At 41.9% G+C, this 23,721-nt stretch overlaps 1 protein-coding gene across 1 annotated transcript in view; it reads right to left on the reverse strand.

The window, feature by feature from the left end:
• Window positions 1-21,827, reverse strand: part of kitlga (kit ligand a) — a 51,493-nt gene extending 29,666 nt beyond the window's left edge. Inside the window, exon 1 of the mRNA XM_083763812.1 lies at window positions 21,582-21,827. Coding sequence (XP_083619938.1) covers window positions 21,582-21,596 — 15 coding nt within the window. The 5' untranslated portion in view covers window positions 21,597-21,827. The remainder of the gene's footprint in view (window positions 1-21,581) is intronic.
• Between the last annotated feature and the right edge of the window lie 1,894 nt (window positions 21,828-23,721).

Raw genomic sequence — 23,721 nt, forward strand, 5'->3', positions numbered from 1 at the left:
ATAATATTATACCCAGTCCTGATGGTGGCGTCAACGTCACCATTATGCCGATTTTGACCAAATAGAGCGAATCTGGCGATGTCACTTTGCTACATTAAGCCCCCGATTACAGGGAATTAAACGATTACATCAATTACGTCAGTGGCCATAAGGGATTTATTGATTCATTACATCAATTACGTCAATAGCCATAAGGGGCTTAAAGAATCAACCATAGTTTATATAAAAAATTTGAGCACCTTAAATTTAAAATTAAAAATTAAATATGACTGTATACTACATACAGTAGTCAAATCATCCGTGATAATTTAACCCTGACAGTGTACAAATTAGGGTCCATTTGGTTCCATTTTGCACACTAGCTTACCTCTACAGTGTTGTTGTTTACTGTAGAGGTAAGCTACTAACAAAACTAAAATCAAAAACTAAAAAACACTTTCTCTTACAAAAACTCACTTCATTCTGGGTTTGCGCCAAATGGTCACCCTTTGGTAAGTAGGCTACAAATAGTAATGGATCAACTTGGACCTACGTTCAAATTTCACATATTTCGCTACACCTATAGCCCTGTAAATCAATATCAATATTAGGGGATCCTCTTGGGGTCAATAAAGAGCTATCAATTCTGCCCTACAAAGCCAAAGTAACTATGTTTTTGGACACACTGGTTTAAGTCAAATTAGCCTGTGATTTACAACGCTCAACAATAATACCGCAACACTTAAATTATCAGTTAAATAATTTGTGTGGTTACTGCACTTTGGCTGAATAATGTTTGTATTTATTGACAGATAGCAAAAGATACAATCGCGAGTTTTAGGGTTTTATTGAGTGGTGCAACCACTCCTATAGACAGCTATGTGTGTGGCTGTGTCCCTGGGTCTGTCCCTGTGTCCGAGCATAGCGTGATAGTGTTTGTTCACCACCAAGTGTCACTGTTGCACAGCCTAACACACAGACACAGACACACACAGGCCAGGGAGGAGGGCTTGTACAGTACAGTACAGTACAGTACAGTACAGTACAGTACAGTACAGTACAGTACAGTACAGTACAGTACAGTACAGTACAGTACAGTACAGTACAGTACAGTACCTTCAGACGGGTCTGACTTTATTTTCTCACTCATAGTAGCTTGTCAAGCTCGGGGGCGTGACCATTTGGCGCAAACCCGGGAAAAAAATCAGTACTTGCAAGGTCTCTTGAGCACTAGCCTCGCGCTGCGATACTAATATATCACTGCGCTGGGCTATGTGGGCCTCGGGGCATTAGGGGCGGGTGAAGTGTGGCCGAGCGCCAGGCTACTTGAGCACTGAACTCCCAACTGCTCTCTCATTAGGGGAGGTCATTGGGTACAGTAAAAACATCAAAATGTTCAGGCTATAGTTCAGGCTAATCTATCGCATATGCGTGACCCCTAGACACACCGAAAGTGTCACTGGAAATAGGCCTAGCTGGGTGGCCTGTCTTTATGATACCAGGGCTGCAGGGATAATTGTGTCCCTGGCGGTGGCAGAAAGTAGTCAGAGTACCTCACGCCTCGCTGCTCGGCATCAAAGCAACGGCCTGTCCGTATGGTGTTGCTACTCTGCAGGTCACTGGGGTTTAATCTCATGAGGCGTCCTGGAGAGCTGTGACATGCATGGCTGACGTTGTGTTTAGTGTCCTGGACTGAACCCTGCTTTACTGCCTTAATGAGGGCTCTGTGCACGGCTGCACGCACACCAGGCATTAATGGCAATCTGTCATGGTCTGTCACTTGGTAGGCCACTGCAAAGATTATAATACAGTACATTACTGTTGTATTGTATGTATAAGATTTGACACTCTTAATACAGCCAACTACAGTACAAGCTAATTACTAGGAGTGTTCTTTCATTTTGCTGTTGTCATTCTATCCAAGACAATGAAGACTACAGCTATTACTTTTAGCTTGTAAGTTCAATCATTGTTAAGGACAAGTTACAACACAAATCATCATAACTCTCTTGAACCAAATGACATGTTTGTGACAGGTGCATTGGTGGAGTAGGCACGTGCACATATACATTCATCACACACTGATAGCCAAGGAAACCATGCAGCAACCTGCTCATCAACACAAGCAATTAGTTTGCTATTCTGAAAACATTTCACACGGATTACAAAACGTCATCGACAATAAGCCATTATCTCCCATGGAAAAAAAAACCAGTAGGAGATAATGGCTTATTGAAAGCCACAAGGGTGAAACTTCTCATCCTTTTCCATTCCCACTTATCGTTGTGCTCGCAGGCTGGAGCTGGCGTAGATGTGAGTAAGCAGCTTCCCTTCATATTCTATGGATGAACTTGCGATGTGATGATAATGGGGCTTGCGGTAGCCCAACTCTATGCTCCCTCTCAGAACAACTGCCATGATGCCCTAAAAAGCAAGGCACTTAACCAACACAACTCTCCTGCAAAGCTGCCCTGTGGCCAACACAAATATTGTGGTTGTAGATTGTCTTCCAAGCTCCTAGGCAGGACGTTAACTGAACAAATGGCAGCGAGGCTGTTGCAGTCAAAAGAGCCTCCTGTGTGCTCAGCAAACCAAAATGGGATGAATACAAGGCCATTCAGGAATCAGGATGCAGACAGCTGAAGCATTGTGTAGCGTGTTGAGTGTTTTGAGTGTATAATGCCTTCGTCTCCTGCATGATTCAGTTTACCATCCTGCAACGTCTGTAATTCATGTTATTCAAATATTCATATATTCCAATAAACCATTGGACTGGTGCCTCTGACCAGTAAGATGACTGGTTTGTATCAGGTAACTGCACCTGAGTATACAGTGTTTTATCTATTATGACATTATTTATAAGGACTTTGGAGAACCGAACCCTAACCCATTTTCCTATGCAATACAGCTGTCATGAGTTTATAGCTTACTTGATGGGTGGCCTTCTCAAGCATTCCTAAAATCAATGTGTACTCTCTTACATACTTTTGCACGCACCTCCCAACTGTTTTTGCATGACTTGTGATGGCTATCAACACATTTGCAAATCAAATTATGGGACACTTTAGAATGGTAGTAAATACAATAATTATAAAACCAGATAGAAAAACATCTTATATAAATGAGGAAGGTGGGAAAATAAACGTTGAACGTGTTTCCCACAGAAAGGGGCCAATACATTAATGTTTATTGAATGGAATGCATGACGAGAACCAAACATATCAACAAATAAAGTGAGGACACACAGCAAGTCGGCAGCATAAGTTCAGATGAAGGTGGCCAACCCCTCTCTCTCGTCACTGCACTCAACTGGATTCTCTCCCTCGTTACTTTCGTCGTTAAATGTGTGTACAGTAGTAATCAGTGGGGGTTGAACTTTAAATGTATTCAAACAAAACAATTCTACGCTCAAACAGGTTTTGAGTTGTCTGGCACAAACATGAATGGCATGCAGCCAACAATTTCATGTATAACTAAACGCAGACATACAACCTTGTTTAAGGTAGCAAAGGTGACTGATATGATGGTGACACCATCTGAGAGTGTAGAGATGGGACCAAATGGACATTAATGGGTCCATTACTGGTTCAAACTCTCAAAAAAGGATTCCATGTGTACACAACCCATACTATGTAAAGGGTACATTTGGATCCCAGGTGGTCCCCTGACCAGACATTGAGAAACAGTGTTTTAGCAAAGGGACACTTCACCCTTTTTGCAAAAACATATATATGTTAATGACGTTTAGAAGCTTTAGAACACTTTCCTGGGGGTCTTTATGTGTGTAATATGTGGTTTTAGATATTTTAGATTGTAGCAGTGAGCACAGTGTCTCTGATGTCATGGACACTGGGCTCACTACCTTCCTGGACTACAATTCCCATAATTATTTGGTGCACTCCTCCTTGTGAATAGGTGGAGGGCTGTCTTACTAAGACAACATGTAGTCCAGGAAGGAAGTGAGCCCAGTGTCCATGACATCAGAGACACCGGGCTCACTGCTACAATCTAAAATATCTAAAACCACATATTACACACATAAAGACCCCCAGGAAAGTGTTCTAAAGCTTCTAAACGTCATTAACATAATTATATTTCTTTGCAAAAAGGGTGAAGTGTCCCTTTAACTGCTCCCAATGAGCAGGTTTTCCTCTGCCATCACTTTGGTTAAATGTGCTATACAAATGCACCATTTAACATTATTAGCCTCTAATATTGGCATTAGAGAAGGCCTAAAGTCTGTAACCTTTTCCACAAAATCCTGAGCTGCCGATCTAGCTGCCCATTTTTCTTCATATTTCTCACGTCTAATTGTTTTGTACCTTATCATCAGGCATGTAGTGCAAGTACTGCATGTATGAGCTTTGTGCCATTGCAGAGTTTATGAACTGCATCAAACCAAATCAAAATCATGTCATCATCCTGAGCTATCGCGAACGGATCTACACTATAATCACATCCTCCCCACATCCGTGGATTTAACAGGAGATCTGGACCGACAAAACCTGTGCATGTGCTCTTCATGGTGGAAAACTGAAAAGCCCTCTCATCCGTCACGGAGGTTGTATTATGGCTCTCAAATGTCTGCAGAGCCTGCTCTCTGTCACGATGTTGACAATGATTGCTCCTGTCTCATTTTGTTTGAGCCAGGCCGGGCCACCATTAGTCTAATCGGCCCCTCCAGATGCCCAGTCTTGTCGGCCCTCTAGATTTAGAACCACATAATCTTGTAAAAGAGCAACAGGAGACATTGCACAACATTTTGTAGATCACAGTACCCATTTGTCGGAAGGGTCAAAAGTACTTTTCTTTTCTCCCTTAATGTCTTGACTTTAAAAGACAATACTGGTGTCAGTGGGTAGCCTACTTAAGTACATTTTTTGGAGTATTAGTTTTTTGCAAGCTGCTGACTTTCACGGTTCACCCCCCTACATTTCACATAGACATATTGCACTTTTGACTCCACTACCTTTCGGGGGAGTAGCGTACAAACACATTATGAATATACCACTTAAGCCATATTTCAAATATAGTGAAAATAGCCGATCTACTATTTTCACTATTTCTGAGAATTCCTGAAAATGTACTTCACAATTTGTATCTTTGAATACTTTGAGTATTTACTGTGTATGCTTTGTCCAACACACTGCTGGTGGTCTGGCATGTGGACCTTATTGACGACGACTCGACCATTTCCCAAGCATACTTTGGCTTGTTTGGTCTTTGAGGAAGCCAATGCTTTCCTTTCAGTTCAGTATGCTATGAAAATCAAACTACAGACTTGATTACTTTACTAAATTTAAACAAACATAAAACAATTGCAACCTCTAACAATGAAGCAATTAACGGCAAAAATGGTCTATGTGTAGCCTATGATACAGTGATGAATATTGCCAAACCTGTAAGATGAGATTGATGTGTTTATACCAGTAGGCCTATACGGCCCTTTAAATAATTGCTTTGACTGTCCCAAGAAACGTTTCCAGTGTGGCTTTCACACCACACAATCTGTCACGATCCGTGACATGTGTTGGTTTTCATGTTTTCCAGTTATGGTTGGTGTTTTACTTTTCTGTTGTGTCCTAACCCTCTTCACATCGTGACAGTTAAGACGTAGGCCCTACAGTGCTTGTAGGCAAAGTATAGTGCCTTTTTCATATTTCGATATGAAAGTGTACCAGCAGAATATGTAACATTTTGTTACAATTAGGCATAGTTATCTTGCATACTATAACAATGTTATGTATGTATAGGCAATGTTTTTCTTTTTTTTAAAGATATTTTTTATTTTATTATGTCAAACTCAAGGCCCGGGGGCCAAATCAGGCCCGTGAATGAATTATCTTTGGCCCACGGGATGATATTTAATTAGTATTAGAACTGGCCCTCTGGTATACTGCACGGACCACCATAATACTACAAGTCCTGCTCTGTGAGGATCATAGAACAGGAGGAAACTGAGCTTAATAATAATGCATTTTCAGTTTTAAATGCATTTACTTTTTTGCTATTTGCCTGGGACGTCCTCCTGACCGCGATGCCCGTGTGTTGAAACACAGTCCGGCCCTTGACTTCTACCAATTTATTTATTTTGGCCCACCGTGTATTTGAGTTTGACATCCCTAGTGGAGAGAGAGATGGGAAGTTTCAAGTGACACGTAGCAAGTCATCAGCGCCTTAACCACAAGACCCATGCAATGTGTTCTGAGTTTATAGATGTCATAATATGCAATAATTTGTCAAAAATATGTAAACATTCTGCAAAAATAATCTACATGCAGTCACAATGCACAGCAACGTGATACGTTTGAGCGTGCAGATCAGCTATTTTTGGAGATTTTTGATAGTAGTAACTATGAACCCAGAAATCAACCACTACATCTTGGTGGTGTCTGTTCATCATTCCAGTAGATTCTGCTTCCAAGGCACACTTGGAAGTTAAATTGAAGCCAGGCATCAATTTAAAACGTTCTATGAAGTGACAGTTCATATGAATAGCTAGGTTATCTATTTCCCCCATGATTTCCTCCCTGATCTGGCTGCAGAAGCAAAAACTCAAGCGAATGAGTTTTTGGCCGGACTTTACACTTGATTTTATTACCTTAATAAATAAATGTCATAAATACTAGTTTTTGCTTTCAGTCGCCCATTTAAAGTCTTCTTTTAATTACCATGATATATGTTTAGTAAATTATGGTCCCATTAATTATTTAATTTGTGATAAAATGTATGTTTCTGGGGAAGATCCGCCCATCACTGCGGTTGCAGCCAATACCTGCAACGGCAGTCGCTTCATAATTTTATTATAATAATTTAGTCCCCACTCCTATCTATAAGTACGTGAAATTCGTCCTGCATTTTCCCATCCTTGCTCAGGGAGTAAGGGGTTAAGAGTCTTGCTCAGGGACACACATCGACACATTTCTGGCCTGGCCTGGAATCGAACCTGCGGCAACAATGGCCTCTGGCTGCCTAGGCGGGCTCACTGACCACTCATATGGTCTTTTCGGAAAGAGAAGTTCAAAGATGGCGGGTTTGAATTCACCGAAAAAGTCTCTCTGTGTGTAAAACTCATTGCAATTTACGATTCACAATATAGGCATTTTATTTGGCAGACTCTCTTAATCCAGAGCGATTTACTGTAAGAAAAACTCATTGACTGCTATTGATGTATTTTGACGCATGTCAATCCAATGCACAGACCGCCATTGACATATTTTGAGATATGTTGTTTTCAGTGTTTACAATAGAGGGCGCTCTTCCCAACATGTGAGTCAACCCAGAAACTGCGAAGAAGATTACACTCAGAAATAACACATGTCCAACAACATTTCCAAGCTCGTCGACTCTCCTCCGTCTTTTGTAATGTTAGTAAAAAAGCTGGCAAGGGCTGCAATAGGCGATGTTTGAACTGTGGCAGTTAATGAGTTTTTTTTTTTTTTTTTAAGATTTTTTTTTTGCGGCTTACGCCTTTTATTGATTTTTGAAGGGACAGACAGTAGGCTGACAGGAAACGGGAGAGAGATGGGGGGATGACATGCAGTAAAGGCCGTGTCGGGTCCGGGAGTCGAACCCGCGGCACACTGCGACTGGATTACCAGTCCGGTGCCCAGACCGTTACGCTACGGCCTGGGCCCAGTTAATGAGTTTTAATTAGGTTTCTATAAAAACAGTATATATTATAAAAAAAAAGAAAAATGGTAATGTGGCTTTGGTCCAAAACAGGATGTGATAGATTTGTAGGCCTACAGCTTAGAAAGCGACCCGTGCCCACTTTATACATGTACAAATCAAATTAGCATCTGAAAACATTCTGTCTGCCGCCTTCTGCTCAGGTACACTTACAGTATATAGAGAGCTTGGGTTTAACAGAATAAAAAGCTGTGTAATAGGACAGGAATTGGAGGAGCCAGACCATTACTCAGTCACCCACAATTGAACTGAATAGAGGATTGAGAAGCACTTGCAAGTGTTTTAAGTCTGAGCTTGGTCTAATCCCAAATGGCCTTTGATTTGATTTGTTTGATTTCCCTCGATACGAGGTATATTCAGAGCACAGTGGAAGCAAATAGGTAAAATAATGTATTTCAGTTCAGCAACGTGATAAGCTACTGTGTCAGTCAGTCTTTACAGGGCGGCTCGTGGACACACTGAGAATACAGTACAGTCATGTACACAGTGGAAAGAACTAATAAGGAAGTTGTGTAAGTATATATACACAGCAGAGAGTCCCAGAGTCAACAAACTACCACAACTTGTCAGATTATTTACTTGTTTCATAGGTTCTTAAAAGAATCACGGGAGAATGTGTCTATAAACAAGTACTGTACATAAAAACAACAAAGCTACTGTGAGGCACTGCAAGTGAAGTGCAACTCTCTATGGTTAAAACTCTCAGCTATGATTTTCCGTGAATGTGACAAAAGTGTGTGGTGCTAACCGACCCGTGGGGCGCATACGTTGGTCTGTCTGACATGTACCAGTCCGACAACATGCGTGGCCGGTTAATAATCACCCGTGGCTCCCGACATGTGTGGCAGCCTGGCAGGTTAAGACTCACCCGACATGCGTGACCGGCTAAGACACATAATGTGGGTGTCTAAGACTCACCCGTGGCTTCCACGTGTGGTTAGGGTTTGGGGTAGCGTGTGTCAGACTGTCAGACAGTGTCTACGACACACATGCTGATTCAAGACTCAAGAGACAGTATATTAGTCACATGAATATGTACAAAGCAAATGAATGAACAGTGAAATGTTGGTGTGGCTGTGCAACAAGTAAGGTCCAAAATAACATAGTATACTGTAAGATAACGTTGTAATACAAGGTATTTGTAGTATTAAGTTATACACTAAGTGCGTGTAAAAAAAAAAACCTAAGTGTGCAAAGAAAGACAGCATCAGACACAGACCTCGGTGTAGTGAATGACCATAGACTAATTGCACCTTCCCTGGGTCACTGAGTCAGAGGGGGGGCGGGGGCAATAATATTTGAAGTTAATAGAGATGCATACTGTATGTAAAGTTGTGAACAACTCTGTTTAAAGAGAGTGAGTACAGGGGTAAGCGGAGTAATGCAGCTTTAACGATTCAGTGGTCATTCTGAGCCTAAAATCCACAGTATTTATTTCTGGGCCGTAAATAAGTGATTATAATCAAATATCAGCTGAAAAGCCATCCATTGCCAATGAGCTGTGACATAAGAGCTCAACACACAATCTACAATCTGTCACTCAATTCGTCACTCACAATCCTGGATGATCTCGTGACATCACTATGACGTCATCAGAGATAAATATACATTTTATTTCTATATAAAAAGCAGTAAATGGCCATTTATGATGATGTACAATAAGAGCGCCCCTCATTTCACATGGGTGTGATTTTTTTACTTTCTACTTGCATGCTTGAGACGTTTCCTTTCCCAGTTGAAAACTATGTTTTTGTTATAGTGACAAGTCATGTAAATACTAGCCTTTTATTTTAACAATGAGAACATTAGTGGTAGCTGTTTTAATAGTTGTTCTTCCATACGGAGCCACTTTCACAACCCACATGGCGCACTGCTTACTATCAGCGTGAGAGGAGTGTTGAGTCTGTCACAACCATTCAACAACGACGTTCTGAAAACACAATACCAAGCCAACCAGTGATGATATTGTTGAGACTTGGCAGCCTGGCAGTCATTAATGTGTGCACGTTCTGCCAGATTTACTTTGTGGTACAACGGTGTCGACTCGTGTGCCGAAAACAGACGATCCACAAGCTCACGGCGCATCGCCCAACCGTTCTGAACTTCAGAAGCATGCCACATTCGGGGCGCAACCCCGCCATACGACACATCATCTTTTTTTTTTTTTAAGATATTTTTTTGCGGCTTACGCCTTTATTGATTTTTTAAGGGATAGAAAGTAGGCTGACAGGAAACGGGAGAGAGATGGGGGATGACATGCGGTAAAGGCCGTGTCGGGTCCGGGAGTCGAACCCGCGGCACACCGCGACTGGATCACCAGTCCGGTGCCCAGACCGTTACGCTACGGCCTGGGCCAACGACGACACATCATCTTAAGACATCTTAAGTTAACTTTATTGGTGAGGCGGGTTAGAGTGGGTTAAATAAAGCATAATAGGATTTATTGTTGTTTAATGTTATGAGTTTACATGAAAAGTAATGCTACTTTTGCAATGTAGTTAAATAGAAATTGTGGGAAAAAAAGCCCGGGGGAAGATAAATAAAAAAAGATAAAAAAACAAAACGCTAATTTGTCTGGAAAATCATTTTGTGTTTAAAATATCGTGAAAAATCATATCGTGAACCTCATATCATGATACGTATCGTGAGTTGAGTGTATCGTTACATGCTTGTGTGTGTGTGTGTGTGTGTGTGTGTGTGTGTGTGTGTGTGTGTGTGTGTGTGCATGTGTGTGTGTGTGTGTGTGTGTGTGCGTGCGTGCGTGCGTGCGTGCGTGCGTGCGTGCGTGCGTGCGTGCGTGCGTGCGTGCGTGTGCTTGTTCAATGCCTCTGTCTGTAGCTGTATCGCTGCACGGCGACAACATGCACTGTCCTATATATGCCCTTCAGACCAGTGTTTGTATTGTGTTCCGTCTCCCTCACAAGGTCAAAGAGGAATAAACACGGATGCACTGCATTTAAGAACCACACACTGAATGCACAACTGAAGCTTGCTGGGCGTCAAAGGGATGCAGTGCAGACTGCAGACCCATGGACAAGGCTTGAGCACTATACCTAATCAAATACAAATTCACTTTCAAAACTATAAGGCATATGTTTGGAAAACATGTCCACTGCATTTGATTACACTAACTGAGGAGTGACCGTAATTAAGGGATTGCTGCGGTTTGCGAGATTAGCTGCAGACAGACAGACAGACACAGACAGGCACACGCACGTATGCACGCATGCATGCATGCATGCATGCATGCACGCACGCACGCACACACACGCACGCACGCACGCACGCACGCACGCACGCACGCACGCACGCACGCACGCACGCACGCACGCACGCACACACACACACACACACACACACACACACACACACACACACACACACACACACACACACACACACACACACACACTCTAGTTAGTAGACAAGCCCATTTGCGTCTAACCAGGCTACCCAGTAGGAGCCACATTGTAAAAACTGTGCAGTGTTATATGTTAAATATTCCATCCTCGTTACAGTTGTGCACCCACTTTACAAGTTCCACTTGACAAATACAGTACTAATCATATACTATACTATACTGTGTATAGTTAGTACTCGACTAATACATCATCTACTTGAAAGCTATTAAATGATTTCCTGATTGTATAAACTGTCCCAACGATGGTGAAATGATGCCAAAACACAAAGTGGAAAACGGTAACCATGGGCAAGATTTGATTATCTCCGCCAGGCTGAAGGCTGGGCACAGGGATGTTTTCACCTGTCTGTCTGTCTGTCTGTCTGTCTGTCTGTCTGTCTGTCTGTCTGTCTGTCTGTCTGTCTGTCTGTCTGTCTGTCTGTCGTCTAAAATAAGTGGGAGAGATATGTGGCTCTGCGTCTGGCTGACTATAACTTGTTAAATAGTTTTTAATATTTTTTTCATGCCATATATGTTCCCAAACCTTTTTTCAGGGACCCATTCCTTTAAGACGACCCTATTCCCAATATTGTCTTTACTTCCTAATTCATTTAAATCCTAATTCACCGTGATCTTTGAACAACATCTGTTGTTCAAACTGTGATGTTGTACTGTAGCACAGCCTGGTTTAACAGCCTATCAATGGTATATGAGAACAAACTGTATATAGCCAAATTAAGATCTGCGCTAAAATTGTTGGTAGGCCAGTTGAGGTCGTGTTACGTTCCTTTAAAGAGGCGACCAAGAGCATGCTTAGACTGGCGAAGAGTATCTCCTCTGACCCCTTACATGTTTTAAATGATGAATATCAACTGTTGCCCTCCATGAGGCGGTTTAGAGTCCCTACATTTAAGAAAAACAGACTAAAGAACTCTTTTGTACATCTGTCTTGCTTTTAAACCAAAATCGTTAAACCAGTATATATGTTCTTGTTCCCGATTGTTTCTGTGATCTTTGTCCTGTAATGTCTACCATTTTGTAATGTATTGTCTATGTACTTGTCTGTTTCTTCAACGGTGACGTCATGGACGCAAAACTAATTTCAGTGCAAGCTGACAATAAAGTTGTATCGTATCGTATCGTATCGTATCGTATCGTATCGTATCGTATCGTATCGTATCGTAACAGGCCTACAAACGAACAAGAACCAGAACTCAAGAGTCCACCAATTTCTGAATCTCCTACTGCATTATCATAATGGAAAGGATGGGCCTGATGACCTGCAGGCAGCACAGTGAAAACAGCAATGGCTGAATGGCAATATACTACCTATTTCTCCTTGGGGTGTGAGACACTTTCAGAGTAACCTCCATTATTTTTTAAGCTGCAATCGATTAACTATTTTTGTCAATAAAACTCTATTTCAACCAATCTAAATTGTATGCTAATTCACATGCACACTCTCACCATTTTGCAGTGTGGTGCTGGGAGTAGATCACTCTAGATTCAAAATAAAACGTTCACAAAACAATACTTTATTATTCAACATTTCAGACATGCGAGCATGGTTTCGTCTTCGGGTTGAGTACAGAGTGACGTAGAGGGTGCGCTGTGACTGGCCAGTCGCTGTGATTGACAGCCTACACCTAAACCTAACCCTAACCTTAACCTCAGTAAAACTATACCTAAACCTAACCCTTACCCTAACCTCAGTAAAACTATACCTAAACCTAACCTCAGTAAAGCATACCTAAACCTAACCTCAGTAAAACTAACGCAGTGGCTGGAGGGCGTTTCCAAGAACCCGAATCCGAAGACGAAACCATGCTAGCTTCAGACATAGGTTAGGGACCTTCATTAAGACGATGATGAAGGTCCCCTTGTGACAGCAGAGAAAGGTATGTGTGGGACTATGCATTTTTGTGTGAATGCTGAGTATTACAGTGTGTTACAACATAATTAGCTAGCACAACTGCAGGTGGTCTTCCCTGCTCTTCAATTGAATAGATCCTGTGGTTGGCTAGGATAGCTACTTGTTGACATCATGCGGTATTGGATGAAACTCACATGGAAATAACTTGCATTCCCAAATGTGTACTCTATTATCTACTATCTAACAGTAAACACTTCGGTGCTCGTGCAGGGGACCAGGTTTCGAATCCCGGGGACATGAAAGTTGCAGACTTTAAAATCAATTTATTTTCCATCGCTGTGAGTCCATCCATTTGCATGTCATTTTATGACTTCGCTCACATGACCTCACAACAGAAAAGTAAAACTGTAGTGTAGATGAAGATAAAGCACTGTAATAAGAAAGGTGTCCTATAGCTGGTATATAAACCCGTGTGTACATACAGGCACTGCCATGTTCTCAACGCGCAGGAAATCCCAGCAGGACAACCATTCCCATTCATTCCAACGGTTCCTCATTGACAGTTAGTGTTGATCAAATGCCATTTGAAGGTTTGCACATTTTTCAGCCTGCATGAGTGCATACTGTATGTGCCGTCACCAGTGTACTACTCTGTCTGTCTTGAGTTCAACGGCTTTAAGTTTACAAATGTTGTTTTCTCATCTTCGGAAATGATAGGCTATAATTGGAGGCTTGGCTATAGGTTACTGGCCTTATCACCCATCATTCATCATTGGCTCTCGTAAATCCATGGTGGAGCATCAGGCCAAGACAGTATGCTTGCCTGTGGTTGGATAACGGGAGGCAACAATCATGAATGCCTGAGTGATATGCAACAGCACACACACACACACACACACACACACACACACACACACACACACACGTGCACACGTGCTTGGCGTAGCTCGGCCGTAAAGCAAGCAAAAGAGCACTAATCAAAGGATTCCCCATGCACAAGCAAAGCAAGCAAACAAACACTTGTGTGCACACGCACGCTACACGCACACTCACTCATACACACACCCACGCATGCACGACGCGCACACACACACACCCACGCACGCGCACGCACGCACGCACGCATGCACACACACACACACACACACACACACACACACACAAACACACACACACACACACACACACACACACACACACACACACACACACACACACACACACACACACACATGCGGATTATAATAAAACCACAGGCCCATGTTGGGCACTGGCTTGTCAAAGGGCTCCCATTTACTGGTGCACTAGACTTGGAGCCAACAGCACAATAACTACACATACAGTACACAACAATTAACTGCAAATGCTAGTGTAATTTATGCTCTGCCGAGTGTTGAAAATAACTGATCTACAAGCTCACAATGCTTGTATGTAGATCAGCGGGTTTTCATGCTGACACCATCGTATGACATGGTAAAATCAGGCTTAAGAGTAAGACACACTAAACATTCACACATAGTAGCAGGCTGGTTTGTTTCTTGTGTCATCTTGAAATGCTTAGACGATTCCTTGAGTTTTCAGTAGGATTTTTGACACGCATGACTAAGCCCTTTGACATGAAGTGTAAATTCAATTAACTACGACAGTTCACATTTCACACCTTCTGTTGTACATTCTAACCCAGGAAGGGTAAAAGTCTTTGGCAGGCTGCCAAAGACTTCCATAATTATTTTAGTATTATTTCCTCATTGTCATATTGAAATTGTCATTGTTAGCACAGTGTGCAGAGCATAAAGTTGCTTGTATATGCCGGTATATCTTGTAGTCTTTCCTCTTGTGACCAAACTCAGCTTATTGACCATCTAGGACTAGGTCACCCTTTCCTTAACCCATGCACCCACTAGTCAAAACAGCAGTTGAAGCAGCGCTCAAAGGCTGTTCTACCAGTCTAACGGTGACAAAAGTCAATTCAATATTACCGTATTGAAATGCGCTATTGGAAATCCAGGCAATCAGTTCACAATAAGACAATTATGTTCATGTTTGCATCACAAGCTTGTGTAGGGAAAGTCCGTAACTCTAGTCTATAGAGATAGATGTATGGCTAGCATTAATTGCCTCGCAGCAAGAAGGTCCTGGATTCAATTTCAAACAACGGCAGGGGGCTGAAAAAATAAAGACACGTGGCAAGGGCCGTCGGGATCAGGAGTAGAACCCGCGGCACACCGTCAGGCTGGCTTAGCAGCCTCGGTGCCCAGACGGTTGAGCTAGGGGTTCTCAACCTTTTTGGCTGGGGACCCCCGGAAATGTTTTGGCCATGTATCGCGACCCTCGCCCGCCCCCCTCCCCACCCCAATACAAAATGACTGCAAAAATAACCTTAATAAATAGAGAAGATATATCAAAAATTAATACTGAAACCAGATATAATCATTAAGGAAATGTATGCATGTACTTGTGTATTGTGTACTATGTAAACTCTTCGTTTCCCTTTTCCAGCCATTCAGTTGCACAAAAAGAAAATAAATTGGGGACCCCCCCCCAATATAATTTGGCGACCCCCCGAGGGGCCGTGACCCACGGGTTGAGAACCCCTGAGCTAACTGTCCGCCAACCCACATCTCAAAATATGTTGTTCCAGGGACCCCCCAGAAGCAAAGATTTGAGTTAAAAACTTATATATATATATATATATATATATATATATACAATATATATTCAAAGATTAGCACCACATTTTCACGATTTTTCAAAAATAGCAGACCTACAAGCTCGTAGCGCAGCACTCGGTGCCGCGCTATGAGCTTGTAGATCTGCTAGTTTTCAATAGCTAACATAATGCTTAAGGGGGTACCTAGCTCAATTAGAGATAGTTAGGAATAGGAACCAAATGGACCCTTATGGGAGTTAAATTAACATTGGTTTTACAATATAAATTGGGGTACCAGAGATAGAAATGCCATTACATGCGTGTGAAACTGGGGATCCATGAAATGTTTCAGAATCACTGCTAGAGCCGTAAAAATCCTCTCTTATCGGGGTCACTGGCATATGTTTTCAAATGGGGGGGGGGGGGGGTCCGTGGCCTAATAAATGTTGATTTGGGGGTCCTTGACACGAAAAGGTTTGGGAACCACTGCCCTATGATACCCCTGAAGGCAGCAAATATTCAGAAACGATTCCATTCAGTGTTTACAAATGCACTGCTGGCGAATCTTCACAATAATGTGAATGAATGATTCTGGTCACATAAACTGTTGACTGGACCCGGATTAAAACAACAATGGCCCTGGTTTGAAACATGAATTGCAAAGTGCTTTACAGTTAAAACTGTAATGCAGATCTTTTTTTTTTTGAATGAATAAAATTATATTTGAACAACTACTACATCCAGCCGGTTGGAGGTGGCCTTCCTTTGAGAAATGTAGATGCTATAGTGTAACACAGGACACCTACTGGCTGACAAGTAGTACTGCCTGAAGCTAAACAAACCAGAAAGAAAGAAAAAACTCAATATAAAGTCACAAGGACACTTGAGTGGCACGAGGGGGCCCTGTTTCGGCTTGGCCCAGAACAGGGAATAACCACAGAGTTGCCACATTTAGCCCATGGAGAAAATTATGCCATTTATCCCTCCTGCCAACCGACTGCATGGGCCGTGTCCAGCTTGCGTGCCTACAAAATAGGTTTATTGAATCACTCATTTTCTCATTAGATTTGGGTTTCTTTTGATGTGATTGTTTACTCCTTTTTATTATTCATGAACTCCTTCAGCTGACGAGGCTAAATAGTACAGTAGTACATTTCCCAATGTATGTATTAAAATCATTCTGACCAGAAGTAGAGAAGAAGAGAAAAATCATATCCCCATCGTCCATAAAGATTTTATGACCAGAGGGGATATCAAATCCAACCCTGCTTCCAATCCTTGGAACCCTTAACCTTTCTACAGTGGGGAATCACTACTACATACGTACAGTACATCCTCTGTTGTGAAACTGTTCTCACTACGACACATACAGTAAGAATGTCACAGTCACAAACCAGTGTGATGTGAACTTGTAAACACACAGTTCCCTAACAGCCTGTGGTAAATGCATGCTTCAAAAGACGGTCAGCCACATCATCACATCCATGTACTGTAACACCAACTTGCAGCGGGGCAAATATACAGTACAACAACTGACACGGTCCTAACACGACAGTGATGGATGTCCTCAATTTGCAATCGAAATGAACGAGTCCCAGTGGGATGTTATACAATAGTGCCGGTTTGTGGACTAATGGCTAATGAGTCACACAGATACTATGCTGCGGATTGATCGCCAACAGAATGTGCATGCCTCATGAATATGGTGGGAGTCTCTGCACGCTGCAAACTGGTCTCTTTAGTCACGCCTGATTCATTATTATCACAAGTATCGTGGTGACATTTTGAACAACCCTGATCAGACATGACTGACCAAGACACGGCACCTTTATTTGAGCCGTGCAGACATGGTCACCAGACAGGTCATGTGACTGTGTGGATATTGGACTAACCAATCACTCACATTATCAGATATTACCCAAATACAAACCTTGTTACTCCAATTCACATACTGTACAGTATAAACCATATACACTGTGTGTTCAATATATAGAACACTTGCAGTGTATGCAATATTTACCCTATGTATTGTATTATTATACATAAATGTGGAAATAAAAAATAAATATTAGACAGACAGGACATACACCTAGACCTAGACTCAAAGAATGCACTGCCTTTCACTCTCAAGAGGCATCCTGTGAGATTTAGAGGGTGTGGAATTGGCTGTCATAAATCTGCTGTAAATCTGTTCAGGTTCACAGGTTGAATAATTGTGTGGTGAAGGGAAATCATTAACATGTCATAGTGTTGTTGATGAGATCAAACCTTGTCTGTCTGTCTCGTTCCTCCATTTGAATGCAAAGCAAAGCCATCGAAGGAACCTTGATTTAGAGGTATGTTCAACTTTGGTAAACCATGGCTGGCCATTATATGAGTGAGTCCAAATAGTGTTGATCAACATCCTTATGTTTCTGTGATTTAGGAACCAAAAATGGTGATTCCATTAAATGGTAAATGGTAAATGGAATCACTATTCCATTCACATGGAATAGTATGGTAACACAGCAGTAAACTTTCATAATGCATAACATAATTAATACAACCACTTCTCCCCAAATTATATACAGTACCAGAACCTATTTTTATTTACAATATTGTCAGAATCTGCCTCTCTTTTTTTTTTTCCTAAAACTGTTTCATTATTCAATGAGAGAGAGAGAGAGAGAGAGAGAGAGAGAGAGAGAGAGAGAGAGAGAGAGAGAGAGAGAGAGAGAGAGAGAGAGAGAGAGAGAGAGAGGGGGGGCAATACATACATTAGAATGGAAGAGATTCAGAATACGCGTTTTCAGATTTTTAGCAGTTTTTTTTTTCCCTTCGGTTTTCCGAAAAACACAGGTGTGCAACCACCTTTATGGTCAGGTTTGCAGCCATAGCTGGTTTCATCATAATCACCTTTGCACTTGCTGAATGATGTGAAAGAATGTGAACCCCCTGGCCTGGCCTGCATGCTACTGTAGTGAAAATCTGTGGATTCATGTACTGTATTTCATGACTTCTTCTCTGCTCTGTCATTATGGCATCCATGCATTCCAGAGGCTAAGCAGGCCAGTGTTTCTCAAAGTGGGGTTTCCCCCCACGGGACTACCTTTTTCGCACAGCCTGGGAGTCGACTGATGGGACGCTTGTTTTACAGCGCCGGCTACTACTAGTAGGGCGGTATGTATAGTTTCATCATATAGATATTCCACTGTTACCTTCTTAGCTTACGCATGTTTCATGATAAATGCTTTTATGTGATGTATGCTTAAATGTAAGTCGCTCTGTCTGCTAAATGCCTAAATTGTAAATTGTAAATTGGCGGTATAACCTCACAAAAACTATGCCAAACCCTAACCCTAACCTCAGTAAAACAAGGACCCCCTCAGCAGCGACCATCGACTCCCAGGCTCTGCAAAAAAAGACTCTCCCTGGCCAGAGACTCTCGCCTCTGGCCAGCGCTCCTTAACGCAGGCTTAAGCATCAGTAAGCTACAGTGCTGACTATTTAATAATCATAATGAGTTCAATAGATCAGTGGTTCCCCAGAACATCCTTGGAGTTCGCTTGGTAATGTATAGTTGGCCCTTGGGTGTTTTAATCATTGAAAAAAGTTTGGACACCCCTGACCTAGTACCAAACAGACATACGTGGAGCAGTGGAGCAGACATACGTGCACGGCTCCACTGCAGTGGCTCCCAACCGTGTTTTCGTGTCAAGGACCCCCAAATCAACATTTATTAAGCCACGGACCCCCCATTTGAAAACACATGCGACCCCGATAAGGGAGAATTTTTAGCACTGATTCTGAAACATAATTAATTTCAAGGACCCCCAGTTTCACACGCATTATGCTACGGATCCCCGATTTAATGGCATTTCCAACTCTGGTACCCCAATTCATATTGTAAAATCACTGTAAATTTAACTCTGAGCCTACAAATGGAACCAAATGGACCCCTTAGACCGTGTCAGACCCCATAAGGGTCCATTCGGTTCCTAACTATCTCAAATTGAGCTAGGTATACCGCCTGGAACTCCGTCAAGTACCCCTAGGGGTCCCCGGACCCCACTTTGGGAACCCATGTTCCACTGGACCCAGACCCTGCAGTCACACAGGCTCACAGACTGGCTACATATAGCTTTCACTTGTGTGTCATCATTACTAGGTTTGTGTGATTCATTCACATCATTGCTTCAGTCCAACAGGGCTGGCTGAGTTGAACTATATAATGTCCGTTCTGTCAATGGTTGTATGTCACATAGGAGGACGCATGCTTCGGGATAATTATTTTCTTTTCTTAAGAGTTCTGCTTCCTTGAAGCAATTTGGCAATGTTCACACATTTAGTTGTAATGTATTTCATAAGAAATACAGAACTAGATAGTAGGCATTTAAGATCTAATACTATAATAATGCCAATTCAGTTACAGTATGGTGAATGACCATACACATACAGTATGTGTATGGTTGGTCATTCACCATACTGTAACTTAATTGGCAGATCATAAATGCCTATACTATCTTGTTCTGTATTTCTTATGAAATACATTACAAAAGAAAGTGTGAACATTGCCAACTTGCTTCAAGGAAGCAGAATTCTTATCATATTTTATGAGGCAGCTCAATACCAGTTTGATAAGAAAATAATTACCCGAAGCATGCTTCCTTGAAGCAATCTTGCTGGCAATGTTAACACTTTCTATTTAAACACATGCATTTTAAGAAATACAGATTAGATAGCCTATAGCCTACAGTAGCACATGTGATAGATGTATTCCAATCTCAATCTGATTGCTCAGTTGCGAATCAAGGGAGCAGAAAATCAGATATGCCTACAGTATGAATCGAAAAAACCCTCAAAAGGTAAACCGAACCATATACATAACGAGCATTTGCAGTAAATCCAATTATAATAGCTGTGTGGCACTGAAACGGCCACCGTTCCCTCTGAAGATCAAAGGCTTAGCCTATTCTTCTAAACACACAGGCGCGCGTGCACACACACACACACACACACACACACACACACACACACACACACACACACACACACACACACACACACACACACACTTCCCGTACCTTGGCCCCACCAACGAAAAATAAAAAACAAACGAACAAATCATGATTTGTTTATAGGCTATATTCTTATTATAATTATTATTATATATATATATTTTTTTTTACCCTTATTATTATTATTGAATAAACAAGATTATGTATATAACCTGTGCAAAGTGATACGCTTTTAAGCAACATTGGTTGCTTATTTAGGCTGTTAAAAGTATAGGCTATATGAATTTATCCATTTATTTATTTTACGAGAATGCTTGACTGATCAAATAATAGCCTATACATGAAGAGCCTTATCGTCACGATAATCTGACTGACGATTAACTTTTACCAAATTGCACTACACGCGTCGAAAGCTTGGCTCCCCAAATCTTGCAGAGTGAACTGTAGCCATGACCTTATCTCACCAAAACCTTGTCCCAAAGCAACCTGCATAATATGATGTATAGCCTAGGCTGGGCTGGGCGGCGTACATCATTAACATCATTAACATGGTTTCTAAAGAAGGCAATTACGTGCAACAATTATCTAAAGTGAATAGGTTTCTACGCTACTTGCAGCCAGACTGGCGCCGTTGATGAGCGTATCGATTAGTGAGCCCGAGTGGACGAAATGCTGTGGACGTGATCGTGGATGCTTTACAGATATTATTTGTTAAATGACAATAAGAAGCAGATCTTTTGTGACAAGAGTGACTGCCGTGATTTTTCCTCTATGGGTCAAGCTAATTTAAGACTAATTTCAGGCTATAACCTATACTTATTTAGGCGAAAGTATAGGCTATAAAGAGCTTTTAGTTTTCTACTTTACGGTATAGGCTATTATAATGTTGATTGACTCATATAGTTGGCTATGTGGAATATCTCGATCGCCAGTGCAAACTGCAAACTGGAGAAAACAAAACAAAAAACAATAACAAAACATGTCACTTACTTTTGACTTCTTCATATGGAACGAGGAGTAATCCAATGTACGCGAAAGCCTATTTTATCTTACTTCTACGGTGAGGAAAGGGGTTCTCATCATCCAGCGTGCACATATCCAAATGCCTATACGTTCACGGTATCCAAGCAGGGAAAAGAAAAATCAAACCATATTGAAAACCCGTACAACTGTATAGGCTACTGGTGTCCACGACAACATGGAGCTTTCTCGGGTATAGATCCAGACACAACCGTCCACGGCTGACAGACAGCTACCATGCCGAGCGCACTGAGCCAACTGTCAGGGTGGAGACTGTGTGAGAGAGAGAGAGAGAGAGAGAGGGAGAGAGAGAGAGAGCTGCGGGGGAAAGTCGGAGTTCTATAAGCACAGGACCAACCTTTATAACGCCTAGAAGTGCCGCCCTCAGAAGTGCACCGACTGCACGGTCTGCCTGCTGTCTGCAGCACGGACAGCGTGGGCTGACAGCTGGCTGCATACATTATTAGATACATGAAGAGACGACTCAAAAAGCGGCCAAGTAAAGCCTATAAAAGGTGTCCAGCTATTTTGCAGCGTTTGCCTTTTTTTTTTGCAAAAAAAATGTATGCGTATGTTGTGAAAGCATGTATTGCCATGTGCACCTACAGGTGAATTGACAGGCCTATATCTACATGTTAAGTTGCAGTCTCTTTATCAGCAAAGGAAAAAAATAACAAAAGTTGGGTTAGGTATTTAGCAGTTTGATATAGGCCTACCTGCATAGCACAATTCCCATTCCTCATATAGTGTTAATTTACTGTGTGTGAGAGGAGGATGACTGATTTAAGCAGTCACACCTGGAGTCAAACTAGACCAGGTGACAGTGACTGCTTAAATCAGTCATCCTCCCTCTCACACAGTGGCACTCAGGATTTTGAAAATCTGTTCAAGATTTAAGAATAACCAGAGATGTTTGCCAGTTGCACTGTCATCCCGCTCACTGGCGCTCAGTGTAGCATCTTAATTCATCACATGGTGATAGCCTAAACCTATAAAGCATGCAGCTATAGGCTATAGCATATAGCAGCACAGTATACAGCACATATGCCAGCAGTGAGCAGTGCATTTCTCCTGCTTTTGCTCATTTCATCTATGTTGTAATCTGATCGCCCATGGCTGTGTATACTTGTACGTGAGAGCACAGTGTATAGGCTACTTGATAATGTATTGTGTACTGACTGAACTGTAGCATACTTTATAGTTAGCTACTGGAGACATCTCAGACAGCAAGGTCAGCTTGCTGCAGTTAGCGGTTATTATATGTCTCGTCACGTTGGGTCACGTCATTATAGGATCCAGCTCTATATATTTCCTGTATGTGTGTAGGCCTAATAAACTTTGTGAACCTTTAGCGTGATATCGTCTCGTGTCGCGTTATTGTTCTCCCGGGCCCGTCGACCGCCGCCGCCGTACCGAGGTATACTTTAACCGGATTGTATTTGTAACACACTACCCAGCCGGCACACATGACTACCTGTCTGTCAAACCAGATGAGGGTTCAGTACTTAGAGTTTACAACAATCTACACCTCCTTTATGTGTCTGCAGTCAGTCGAAGGTCACGATGACCACAATCCAGGGAACAAAGTTGCTATCTGGATTCAACTCGCATGCTCCTCGACGTCCTCGTCACTGTCAAACATAATTATGTAACAAATCACTCTTTTCGGTAGCTTTCACTAAGAATTTAGCTCAACAAGGCAGCAAGGTCTTACTTTAGAGCTTCAAAACATGCTTTTACAGACGGCTTTTACAAAGAACACGGTAACCACCAATTTGCGCTATAGGGCTGCACGATGCATGGAAAACAATTCATATTGCGGTATTTATGCCAAATATCGATACGATATTTCATATTCTATATTTTAAGTGTTGCAACACACACACACACACACACACACACACACACACACACACACACACACACACACACACACTCACACGAGCATAAATGAAACATACAGTAACAGCTAACATTCGAAGCGAACTCATGTCTACTTTATGCCAGTGTCTAAAATAAAGTCTAGTCTAAGTCTAAGAAAACTGCTACAGTGTGAAGAGGCGTGAAACAAATTCTATCAGTTCTTGTGCCAAAATGTACAGAGTACGTA

This window comes from Protomyctophum parallelum (genome assembly GCF_964188405.1).
Source record: "Protomyctophum parallelum genome assembly, chromosome: 4".
NCBI classification, from domain to species: Eukaryota; Metazoa; Chordata; class Actinopteri; order Myctophiformes; family Myctophidae; genus Protomyctophum; species Protomyctophum parallelum.